General features: G+C 45.9%; 1 protein-coding gene across 1 annotated transcript; it reads right to left on the reverse strand.

Moving 5' to 3' along the window:
- Positions 1-1,102: 1,102 nt before the first annotated feature.
- LOC136657634 (tubulin alpha-8 chain-like) lies at positions 1,103-8,706 on the reverse strand. The gene is made up of 4 exons (XM_066634602.1): positions 8,497-8,706; positions 7,147-7,295; positions 4,032-4,712; positions 1,103-1,426 (listed from the first exon to the last, which is right to left on the reverse strand). Exons 1-4 carry the CDS (start codon positions 8,522-8,524, stop codon positions 1,133-1,135), a joined length of 1,152 nt encoding a protein of 383 aa, XP_066490699.1. The 5' UTR covers positions 8,525-8,706; the 3' UTR covers positions 1,103-1,132.
- Positions 8,707-12,432: the final 3,726 nt, after the last annotated feature.

Here is a 12,432-nt window from a genome sequence, read left to right on the forward strand (position 1 = left end):
AGGGGAACAAGAAAAACATCATTCTGTTTCCCAAGTAGTCCTCCCTGCAATAGAAACATCAGTTCTTGGAATACACACACCTCATGTCACCTGTGAATGGTCCACAGACATTGAAAATGTCACTCTACTTGCATCTACAGTTGCTCTTGAACAGCTTCCATTCATTTAAATCAGACCTGTAGTCAGTGCACTGCTTGACTCCCATCCTGAATGCTACTCGCATATTTGCCCACACCCATGGATAAGGAGGGGTGGGTGGGCAGGCAAACAAACCAAAATATGCGCCCCACCCCACCCTTCCCTTTACTTATAAAAAGTGTGATGGGCCTCTGCGCCTCTTCTCTCTGAAATGAACAGGCACTGCATGAAGCAGGGAGGCTGCCCATCGCCCTTGTTGTAAGTAAAAGGAAGTGGGTGGGCTCCAACTCACCTTTCCCTGCCTACTTGGTGCCTTGTAAGCATCAGGTAGATAGGGAGACGTGATTTGAAGCAGTGGCATTTTTTCCCCCTGCTCCTTCCTCCAGCCTTGCTGGAGGGAGAAAGGAGGCTGCCTCCTATCACACACTTGCTGAGAGCAAGTTAGAAGAGGATTGGCACCCCCAGTGGAATGGCAGCTTAGAGAGGGCGGCAGACAGATGAGCTGGGTGCTCGTCCATTCTCTACCCCTCCAAAGCACCAGCCCATGCAACCATTTCATGCCACTCCACAGCCAGCCCAGCTCTTCCTGTACTATATTTCTTGGTGAATCCTGAGGCCAGGCTTGCAGATGCAGCTGATGACAGGGTGCAGAAAGGATGTTTTGTATTCCACAAGAGCAGGTCTCCTAGTTCCTCAGATTGGTGAGATAGCCTGATCCAGAAGCTCTGAAGAGTCCAAGAGTATCACCTGACCCTATTGGTGCAAGGAGGTGCCCTTGGACGGCTCCACCTGCAGTTAGCTCCTTTGGTCAGAAGCTGTTGGTGGTGACAAATAGTCTGAATTTCTGCCCGGCATGCCTCAGATCACCAGTTCAAGACCCATCATAGGCCTGAATTCTGACACTAACTGTTCACAAAATACAGCACTTAAAAAAGCCTACAAATGTAAAAGAGAGAGAGACATAGTTTGGGGCCAGAGATGAGCAAACTGTATTCTAAATTTCCTCGCTGAGCTGTAATGTCTCAAAAGAGTCAGTTGCCACTTCCTCATAGTCCTTCTCCAGTGCAGACAGGTCTTCTCGAGCCTCTACGAACTCCCCTTCTTCCATCCCTTCTCCAACATACCAGTGCACAAATGCTCTCTTGGCAAACATAAGGTCGAATTTGTGGTTGAGCCGTGACCAGGCTTCCGCTATGGCTGTGGTGTTGCTGAGCATGCAGACCGCCCTCTGCACTTGGGCGAGGTCTCCTCCGGGAGTTACAGTAGGGGGCTGGTAATTGATGCCAACCTGGGTTGGAATGGAAAAGGAAAGCAAATTAAAAAGTGGTGTCTCTACAAACAACGTTAACCTTTGACAATAGAGATAGAACGACTAAAGGGAAATGCGGTTTGAACATCCAGATTTTGTTCATGATTCTCAGTGGCCATAAGGTGTGTCACTCTATGCATTTCAGTGTTGAAACCCCTCTATACTTTGCATTAGCTGTGAGAGTGGAAAAGCTGCTCACTTTTAGACTAGAAGTATCAATAAGGCCTGCAATGTTAAGTGAGTCTAATCTTTTTTGGTCCCCACAGTGGTATCCCATGGTGGTACTTTCTAGGTTAGGTGGGTCACCTGAAACTGAACACAAAATGCATCAAACTAAGAATGCAATAGTAAATAACAGTGTATATATGTACCCTTTATCTTCAAAGAAATTCAGAAACTGCAGTGTTCATTATAAAAGCCAGCTCCAGGTTTGAGGGGACATTCAGTAAAGTGTCCTGAGGGCCTCTCCTCTACAAGTGAGCCCTCCCAGGTAGCTCTACCTGGGCAGCAGTGATGAAGACCGTGCTTTTGTCCTTCTCTCTCAGGTAGGGCCTCTGAGAGGAATTTTATTAGGGGGTACAAAGTTTCTTTTGGGCCCCTTTGCAAAGGAGGGAGTGAAACAGAGCAGGGGAGGGTGGTGATGGGTGAGCAGAATAGGGGCAGGGAGGGGTGAGGCAGGGTGAGGGGAGGGTAGAGACAGCTGGAAAAGCCTTTGGAGCCCAGGTCTACCCACCCATGTGGCATTAGTAGTGTCCCCAGCATCCCGTACGGGTCTGAGTAGATAGGAAAATGTCAGATCCCAGGAAATTTCTGGGCCCCCTCCTTGAGCTCCTGGGCCCCCCTTTTGACCCTGGGCCTGGGTACAAACTACACCCTTTACCTCCCTCTCCTAGGCCCTGCTCTCAGGGCTACAGACTGAGAGCTGGCAATGCTTTTCTCCCAACTCTCCTGATGTCAGCCTTGTTGGGGGGGGGGGGGGGAAGTTGACCTGCAGCAAATTGGTGGCCAGGACCAATCTTCCCTTGGAGGCTCAAGAGCAGGCATTGACCATGTACTTTTCTGGGTCACTGAGATCCTGGCCTTACCCAAGAGAATTCCCTATTGATGTCGGACCTGTTTCATATACACTCCAAACCCTCTGAATCACTTCTCCAGTTGCAGAATGTTGGGAAGTGCCTAGATCTCTCTTCAAACCAGCTTCAGTGAAATCAATAAAGTCTTGCTCTCATCTCCCATTCTGCACCTGCCTGTGGCAAGGGACCCAGGCTAGCCATGTTGCATCATTTCTATTTTCCGGCTTAGAAATCAGGTGGCTTGCATTGCTTGCCTTGAAGACAATGTGAGCATCACAGAATCGGTTTTATGCTCCGAGTTGACAAGAATAGAAAGCCAAAGAATAGAAAGAATAGCCAAAGAATGGCAAGAATAGAAAGCCAAAGGCTCCTTTGCTAACACTGTTTGGAGAAGGAAACCACAATACTTCTGCTTTCTCTGCAGCCTTTCCCAGCCTTGCAGGGAAGCCAACAATCGAAAAAAGTTGTGAGGTACAGCCCCCTCCTAATGTGGATATGTAATATGTGTTAAGAAAAAAAAATAGCGATGATGTGTCCTTGTCTTTCAGTCTTGTGGAATGGTAAAGGGGACCAATTAGCACACATTTTTCTGGTAGATAAAGCTGAAGTTTCAGTTTGTCTGTCTGTGTTCACTTTAGCCCATCATGCTGAGTTGATGTGAGATGGAGTTTGGGCATCTATTTAAGGTGTCAGTAGGGACTTTTTGACTCAAACTAGGACCTGCAGGAGCCCTTGTGCCACTGGGACAGCTCCTGGGCAGAGTGTATGTTGTACTGTAGCCCCACACTGATGAAAGTTAGCAAGGACATTTCTGATCATCTTCCCAGACAGGCCACATGATATAGAGAACCAATAGGAACATGGCTGGCCTTGTAGCTTCAGGCTTGGTTCCTCCTCTCAAGAATTCATCACAATAAACAACCACAAAGTCTCCCTGTTATGCCATGCCATGCCCCTCCCTGCCCACCTTGACTGCCACCTTCAGGAGCCCAACCATCTGCCTCAGCTTGAATATGAACTTTCTTTGGCTTGCCCCACTCCCAGAAACGTCAACATTTGCTACTGGCCCCCTGGCTACCTCTCTGCCTGCTCTGGGACCTGACCTGCACTCTGTGCCTTATCCTTGACACTGCCAGGGTCTGACTTTAGTGCATGCCGCAAACCTAACACCTGACAGCACCATTGCATGACCAACTCACAATAGGCTGAAAGAAAATCACTGGTGTTGGAGGGTTTGGAAAACAGGCCTATGGATACAAGAAGATGGCAAGAGTGTGGCTATTGATCAAAAAAAGAAGAAGCTAGTAAGAGAAGGCTGCCAAATCTCAAAAGGATAACATCTAATTTTATCATGAAGCATGCACGGATGCATGTCCACATAAATCTAACAAGAACAATATTGCCAATTTTATAATTTTCCATTCAGTCTTGCATTCACAGAATGCACAGACCAGGAAGTCAGGTCAATGTTCCATTGTGTCAGAAAGAAAAATGCGTATATCCTGCCTCACCTTAAAGCCAGTTGGACACCAGTCCACAAACTGGATTGTTCTCTTGGTCTTGATAGCAGCGATGGCTACATTGACGTCCTTGGGCACCACATCACCACGGTATAGCATGCAGCAGGCCATGTACTTCCCGTGGCGGGGGTCACATTTCACCATCTGATTGTTGGGCTCAAAGCAGGAACTGGTGATTTCAGCCACAGAGAGCTGCTCGTGGTAGGCTTTCTCAGAGGAGATGATAGGTGCATAGGTCACCAAAGGGAAGTGGATGCGAGGGTAGGGCACCAAGTTGGTCTGGAACTCAGTCAGGTCCACATTGAGAGCACCTTCAAAGCGCAAAGAAGCAGTGATGGAGGAGACAATCTGGCTGATGAGATGGTTCAGGTTGGTGTAAGTGGGATGCTCAATGTCCAAATTATGACGGCAGATGTCGTAGATGGCTTCATTGTCCACCATGAAGGCACAGTCGGAATGCTCCAAAGTAGTGTGGGTGGTCAAGATAGAATTGTAGGGCTCCACCACTGCTGTGGAAACCTGGGGGGCTGGGTAGATGGCAAACTCCAGCTTGGACTTCTTGCCATAATCCACAGACAGGTGTTCCATCAATAAGGAGGAGAAGCCAGAGCCTGTGCCCCCACCAAAGCTGTGGAAAATCAGGAATCCTTGTAGCCCACAGCAGGCGTCAGCCTGAACAAGGAAACTATAATTAGAAATTAGTTTGCAAAAAGAGAGGTGGGCTATACTATTAGATTCATGATTTTGTTTTGCTTTTTTTTCAAAGATACAGCCTGGGTTTTTCCCCGCCTGGGGCCACCTCTGACTTTACTGCCCACTGCCCTGACCCAGAAGCAACTGTGGTGACATCACTGCAAATAGTGCCATTGGAGTGTTTTGGAGCTGCTTCTAGTGCTCCCAAAGCACTCTGATGGAGCCACCAAAGCGGTGTGCGTCTCCTCTGAAATGGGAGAAAAATCCCCCTATTTCTCAAGGGGGGAACAGAGGAGGCAGCCACATGGAAGTAATTGCGGTGATTATGATGTCACCACAATTACTTCTGGATCAAGCTGGGGGGGGGCAAAGACAGAGGTGGGGAAAAGCCCAGGACTGTCTCTGGAGGGGGGTGGCCCTCAGACGTAGCTGGGAACTGCACCAAGAGTGGCTGCAGGCGCATAGCCACTCAGTGTAGTACCCCACTGATCAGAGGGCTGCCCCCTCTCCTCCCCTTTAAAGGAGGGCGGCTCTCAGATCGGCATGGAACTGCGCTGACTGTGCTCCTGCAGCCACACTCAGCGTGGTTAGTGGCATGCCTGGGGGGTGAGGGGGGTTGCAGCACCGCCCCCTCTCAAGCACAGCACCTGGGGCTTTTGCCCCCCTTGCACCCCCTGAGTACACCACTGTCCTGGGGCTACCTTTGTGAGATCATTTTTCTATTCTGCATTAATCCAGAGCACCACCTTGGGTTCATACATATTGTCAGTAATAGGGATAAGAATCCCTAGTTAACCAGCAAGAGTTTATCCACACTCTTCTTCCACCAAGGAGGTGACAATCAATCAATCAAACCTTTATTAGGCATAAAAATTAACACATAATATCTCTAAACAATCCAATATATAAATATATGTTAAAAGCAAATAAAGATAAAGGTTAAAACACAACAATTTACTTGCGCGGTAACTCCAGGTTGCTTAGGACCAACAGATTAGCCCTCTTCAAGTTACTCAGGTGTAAAAATTTCGCAACTGGAAGGGTCACGAGTTTAGAATCTCCCGCTAACAAAAATTGTAGGCAAACATTCTCAGAAAGACCTTTTTTAGTTCTTAATAATGGGAGAAGGTACTGATCTCTGGGCACTTGATTGCCAACACAGTGCAAAACAATGTGTAAAAGAGAGTCTACCTCTCTAAGGCCACAGTTACAGACTCGTTCTTCCTTTGGGGCATTTCTAAACCTGCCAAGTAGGTCTTTAGAAGGCAACACATTGCAGCGAGCTAATGTAAAAGCCCTCCTTGCGAAGGGGCACTCCAAGAAGGTCAGATACTTTGGTTGTTGACCAAATGTAATACTTAGGTGGAAATTCAGGGGCCAAGGAGGTGACATATATAGGGTCCTCGGTAGTCTCCCATCCAGCATTGACCAGGCCCATATCTGCTCAACTTGCAGACTATTCCCAGGTAATGCCTGGATTTAGTGGCAGGCAATCACCTGGGAGACTAAGCCTGGTGGGCATCAGGCATTTATGTAATTCTTTAAATTTAAAACCTTCTCAGGGAATCAGAGGGAATGTGTTTTTATTTGTTTATGTGTGACATGAATAAATACAGATTAACAGATCCACAAATGCAAATTTATTATAAAAACTGACAGAGTTAAATCTCATATGTGGCTCATGCCCCACAGATGTGAAAGGAGTTGCAAATCAATAAAAAATAAGGTATTCAATAGTCAAATCAATGGAAACAGAAAATAGGACTGCATAGGCCTGTCCCTGATCTCCATCCAAACAAGTCTTAACAGAGACTGTGCACATACAACAAAACATACTCAGGCTCTGTCCACGCAATCAGGGACACCCCTCCCTTTTCCTGAATGTACAGAGACAGCCAATGCTTCTACAACCTCTATGCACATAGAGTCTTGTCAGTCCTTTGGAAGAATGCAGGGGAGTCAGAAGCAGGGATGGGGACCAACAGAGGAACCTCTCCTCCATGCATTTGTTAGCCAGAGACTACAAATATCTGCATGGGGCTTATGGGAAAGTGATTTCCTCAAAGCCACAAGCCGTATTCAAAGTCATGCAGGGATTTCAAATCAAGCCTTCCCATCTTTTTCAACTGAGAAGCTTATTTGTCATGCAGGAGTGAGAAAAACTGCAACTGCTGAAATTCCCTCTTCTGCATACCTGTTAAAGGCACCAGAGTCCCATGTGGCGGTTACCCCACATGAAAAATACACACCTGTAGAATAGTAGAAACCCCACAGTTATTACAAACCTTCTCCATCAGTTGTCCAGATTTTTAAAATTCTTCTGCTATGTTGCCTGAACCTTTTTTTGTTGCAATGTGATGTATTTTGTTGTAATATATATCTAGTTTACAATGATAATATAACTGACCCTTACCAGTTTCCGAATTCGATCCAATACAATCTCAATCCTATCTTTCCCAATAGTATAGTGACCACGAGCATAGTTATTGGCTGCATCTTCCTTGCCAGTTATCAACTGCTCTGGATGAAAAAGCTTACGGTAAGTGCCAGCTCGTACTTCATCTGCAAAACAAACCAAAAATAACCTCTGAGATCTCCAACAAGAAGCATGGCAATTTAGGAATCTTCTGTACTTCGGGGGGCCCAGTCTGTATGTGCCAAACAAAAATCTCAAAGCCCATCTGTGCTTGAGTTTGTCGTTAATGAGTTTAGTATCACGCGATTCACATTTCAGAGGCGTGACTAGAACTAGTCTTTCCTGGCCTGGAAATAATCCTTGGGGGCTCATAATGCTTGGACAGTAGTCGGTCATCCATCCATCCAGGCTCTTAAGGCAGCTTGCTACATTTTAAGAATACAAACAAAATCTTGAAAAGCATATCAAAAAAAACACCAGTCCCAAGCCAAAGACAATTGAGCTGGGCCATGGCACACTGGTGTGCCACAAATGGTCTGCAGTGCGCCCCGGGAACTTGGGGGAGGGTCATTTATCAGTAGGACCATTGGGGGATGTGAGCCCCCCACCAACAGTATGGTGTGCCTTATCAATTGTCAAAAAACCGATGATGTGCCTTGACAATTTTAGCTCTTTGTGTGCCATGAAATGAAAAAAGTTGAAAATCGCTACTGTAACAGAACAAAAGGGGAGAAGACCTCAGTAGTGTACAGAAGACAATTTATTGTCCAATATGTTTTCAGTATTAAACTCAGTACTTTGAACTGTAGTGTTAAAAGTTGTCCCCAGTGAATCTCAGCACACAGCTTCTCAATTGCACTGATTAGGAAATGGTGCATTGGCATTCTGTTCTGAGTTTGCCTCTGTTTTTTTCTCCTGGCAGGTTTTCTGGGCTTTAACAACTGCATGGCAAAAAGTATCAGGTGATGATTCCCCACTTAATGTCAGGATCAGCTTTATTTCTTAAATGTCCACCTGTAATGAAACAGTAAAAAGCAAAAGAAGTCTGCCAGAGAAAAAGATGGCAATGCCACTGTGTCTTTTGGCCCAAGCAAGACATAGAGTGAACTTGATCACTGAGTACACTTCACCTCTCCTTGGGATTCTCTTGGGAGCACTACTTCACACTTGGAAAATCAAGGCTCTCCTAAAGCAGCCTTCAAATCATTTTGAATTTTATTTCTCAAGCAAACCAAGATTACAACTAAAGCACGAGTGACAGCAGTAGCACTAATTTTCAGACAAACCCAGCCCTGCCACATAAGACAGCAGTCTCCTTCCTTTCACTTGTCTTAGCTACAGACTCACCTACTACAGTTTGCTCCAAATCAACCATGATTGCTCGTGGCACATGCTTCCCAGTCCCTGTTTCTCTGAAGAACGTAGCAAAGGAGTCATCGCTGCTTGTGGCAGTATGTTCACCAAAGGTGCCATCTGGCCGGATTCCATGTTCCAAACAGAAGAGTTCCCAGCATGCGTTGCCAATCTGAACCCCAGCTTGGCCAATGTGGATAGAAATGCACTCACGCTACAGAACAGAGAACCGAGTAAGATAGGAGTGCACACCTCACAGTCTTGTATCAAATGCATTCATTCTTGTGCCCATCAAACAGCTGCATCATGTACGTTAAACCCTAATATCCAAGCATATACATTATTCCTTTAGGATATGTCTCCAGTAACACAAATCATCAGGTCTATTACTCATCTGAGGACCCCGATATACAGCTAGCCTGATTTGAAAATGATGTCCGGACAAGATTATATGCCAATGATAGTTTCCCTCCCCAGGAAATAGCAAGCCCCTGCCATGAACTGTCAAGGTGGCCTTAGGCAGCTCATTCTCTCTCAGCCTCCTTTCCCCATCCACATCAGGGACATAATGTTACTGACATACCTACAGGGTTGTTATAAAGATTACTTGGAACAGGTGGTGCAAAAGCACTTTGAACACTGAAAGCACCACATACCTGCTGAGAAATAATTACCATTCAGTGAGCCATGCGCATTTATGCCTGGACTGATCTGGGCTCAGTCCCTCCTCCACATCATCTGTTTTCAATGAAAAAACAGTCACCTTGGAACAGGTGCCCTTGTGCAGTTGCAGAGTGGGTTGCCTTCCTGGCTGGGTAAGACGAAAGCCCTGAGGGCCATGTACGTTACATGCCAACAGGCATAACAGTGGCACCCACTAGTTTGCCTTTGTGTAAAGTGCACAAGTAGACCTTTGTATGTGCTGAATAGTGTATGTGTAACAGAAATAATACCATGGTCTCCCCCTGTACACTCCACCTCAAGTGCCTGTCATCACCCTCGCACTGGTTTCTAGATTGGAATGCTTTAGAGCAGAAGCCCTGTCTTTTTGTGCACTGCAAAGCACCAAATACAGTATTAGTATTAATAATAGTAAGTTCATTCCCTGGCCAGCCATGCAGCTCCTGGCCTTCAGCCATGGGTATTCCACCATCCTCTCCCTCCCCATCCATTCTAGATTCTCAAGCTGCCCGATTCTGTTGTCTAGGCCACAGCACAGTGGGTGGCAAAGGAAGTCTTCTCTCCTGGTGGAGACTTGGGTGCCTTCACTGGAGGGGAGAATTCTAGCTTCTCTCCTTACCATGGTTCTTCCAGTGATGTTAATGTCCCTTCCTGAGTAGCAACAGCAGCTGTGGATGTTGTCACTGCTGTCTTGCTCTAAGTAGCCTGGTGCCAAGTAGCCCAGGACCTGCACCCCAGCTCTAGGCAGTGTCTTGGAACATCACAATGCAGGGAGGAAGGAGGTCATAATTCCCCTTAGCAACTTCCCCCCTCCCTGCCCATTTACGTTCCTACATAATCGGGGAGGGAGAAGTTGCTGGGGCCATACAGAGCCCTCAATAATTAGGGAATCTTCTCCCTCTTGGGCTTATTTTATTTTTATTTTTTAGAACAGAAATGAAGGTAAAATGTTTCCTGAACTCTGTTGTGTCAGGCTGCCAGCAAAGCTTTGCTTCTTTGAGAGTTTCTCTCATAGTGGATGTGGGGAAGAACCCCTCCAGTCACACAGCAAATTAGCAAGCCAAGATGAATTCATCTCCCACAAATTAGTTGCCTCTGTGCAGGGAGGACTTTCATTTCTACACTGGTGAGAACTCAGACATAGAAATCTGAAGCAGAAGGGTTCAGGGACCAGCTGTATCATTTGACTGGGCTATATAAAGCAGGCTCTGCAGAATCAGATGCACTCCAACATTCCATCCTATTGCCCATCTGGTGACTGACCCAGCTGTACAGTACAAGGAGACACGATAGCCTCAGTGCAGGTGAGTTTCACACCACTGCACACACATGTAGAATATGTAACCAAGAGTTAAACATTAAACACAACCAGACTTCAGCAGTGCAAACCATCAAACATCTCTGTTCCTATAGGGTTGAATTTCCTCAGCTTCACAGTTGGGACAAGCATCTAGAAATGCATTCAGCCGATTAGAACCTTGGATTATTGTTCCGCAAACATCTAATGGACCTGGTTCAGATGCAATAATCAATAGCAATATGTTGATACTATTTGAAATCTCTTTTTGATAGTGCTGATAACTTTGGGTTAGATCAGGGGTGTCCAAAGTTTTTGGCAGGAGGGCCACATCATCTCTCTGACACTGTCGGGGACTGGGGGGGAAAAGAATTAATTTGCATTTAAAATTTGAATAAGTTTACATAAGTTTACATAAATGAATATATTAAAGATGAACTTATATGAATGAATGAAGGTCTTGCAATAGCTCAACGCCTATAAAAGGCACAAAGCAAGGCTGGCCTTTCCTTTGCTGCCACTACTGCATCACAGACATGAAACAACAAGCAGTGGAGGGAGCCCTTATCCCACAGCTCACGCGAGAGGTCAAACAGTCGCCCTCACGCTGAGAGCAGTTATGCCGGGCCAGTGTGGGCTCCAACAAATCTCCGGAGGGCCAGAGGCTAATTGGAGACTGGGAGCTCCCTGAGGGCCACAATGAGAGGCCTCGAGGGCCACAAGTGGCCCCAGGGCCAGGGTTTGGGCACCCCTGCGTTAGATAAAAACATTGTGATTGGTATTCCATAATTGAACAAATCTGCATTATTTGATGAATGGTACCATTGTTTTTTTTTTCTTCTCCAAATCCATTTTTAAAAGTGTGAGGAAGAGACAAATGTAGCTGGCAAAGTACCAGGATGCTTTGCTCTTCCCTGTCAGCACAATGTTTGTGACAGAGAAAAGAGGCAACCACTACAGTAGTGTATCATAAGTAAATGTGTGGGTCTCCCTGTGGTCAAGGATAAATAAAAAAAGGTAATGCCTTGATATTCACTGATTTGGTATTCACTGATTTGACTCACCACAGATACCAGGGTCCACATTTCAATACCTTGTAACAAGCTAAAAAAGCACCCAAATCCAATTTCCTACCATTGTGCTGTTAAATTGCACTAGTTGCAAGCTTCTTGGGTTAAAGATAACCTTAAAGACCCACTTCCAGGTTTCTTGCTCCTCCATTCTCACCCCAGAATGCACTGGTATAGATGCTATACCAGAAAGAAGCACTCTGTTCTCGTGTAGGAACTCATTAGCTGCTAATGACGGGAGATACACAAATCTTGATCATATTTCAAGATATGGGAGAGCACAATTACACAGGCCTACAAAATTGAGGGTCAGTAAAAAAAATTTCCAAACTTTATGGTGGTTTGATATGAATTTTGGGTGCCGATTCCAAAAATGGCATTTGTTTTGCCCTATCACATCTAGTTTTGGAGATATAGTATAGCCTCATTAGTGAATGGTTCAAGCAGCTTCCTCATGAGGAAGCCATGGTGTAGGCTTCCTCATGAGGAAGCTGCTTGAACCATTCACTAATGAGGCTATGCCATAACTCCAAAACTAGATGTGATAGGACAAAATGGATGCCATTTTTGGAATCAGGACCCCAAATATACCCAGGAACTGGTGTAACATTTAAGGAAGCAAAATGTGTGTTGGCCTGTGTTATCATGCAGGCCACTCTTTCAGCAGTGACACCTCAGTTCTGTTCAGCAGCTGAGAGCCCGAGGGCCAGATAAAAAGCTTCTGTAGGCCGCATCCGGCCCCCGGGCCTTATGTTTGACACCCCTGATCTAATGGAATGAAATTATTCCATTAGGAGCAATGGAGGAGTAAGAAACCAGGAAGTGGGTCTTTAAAGCTCTTTTTCCAATAATTTGGTATCCACTGAATTTTTTTATCCATAC

The sequence above is a fragment of the Tiliqua scincoides genome, chromosome 7 (assembly GCF_035046505.1).
Source record: "Tiliqua scincoides isolate rTilSci1 chromosome 7, rTilSci1.hap2, whole genome shotgun sequence".
NCBI classification, from domain to species: Eukaryota; Metazoa; Chordata; class Lepidosauria; order Squamata; family Scincidae; genus Tiliqua; species Tiliqua scincoides.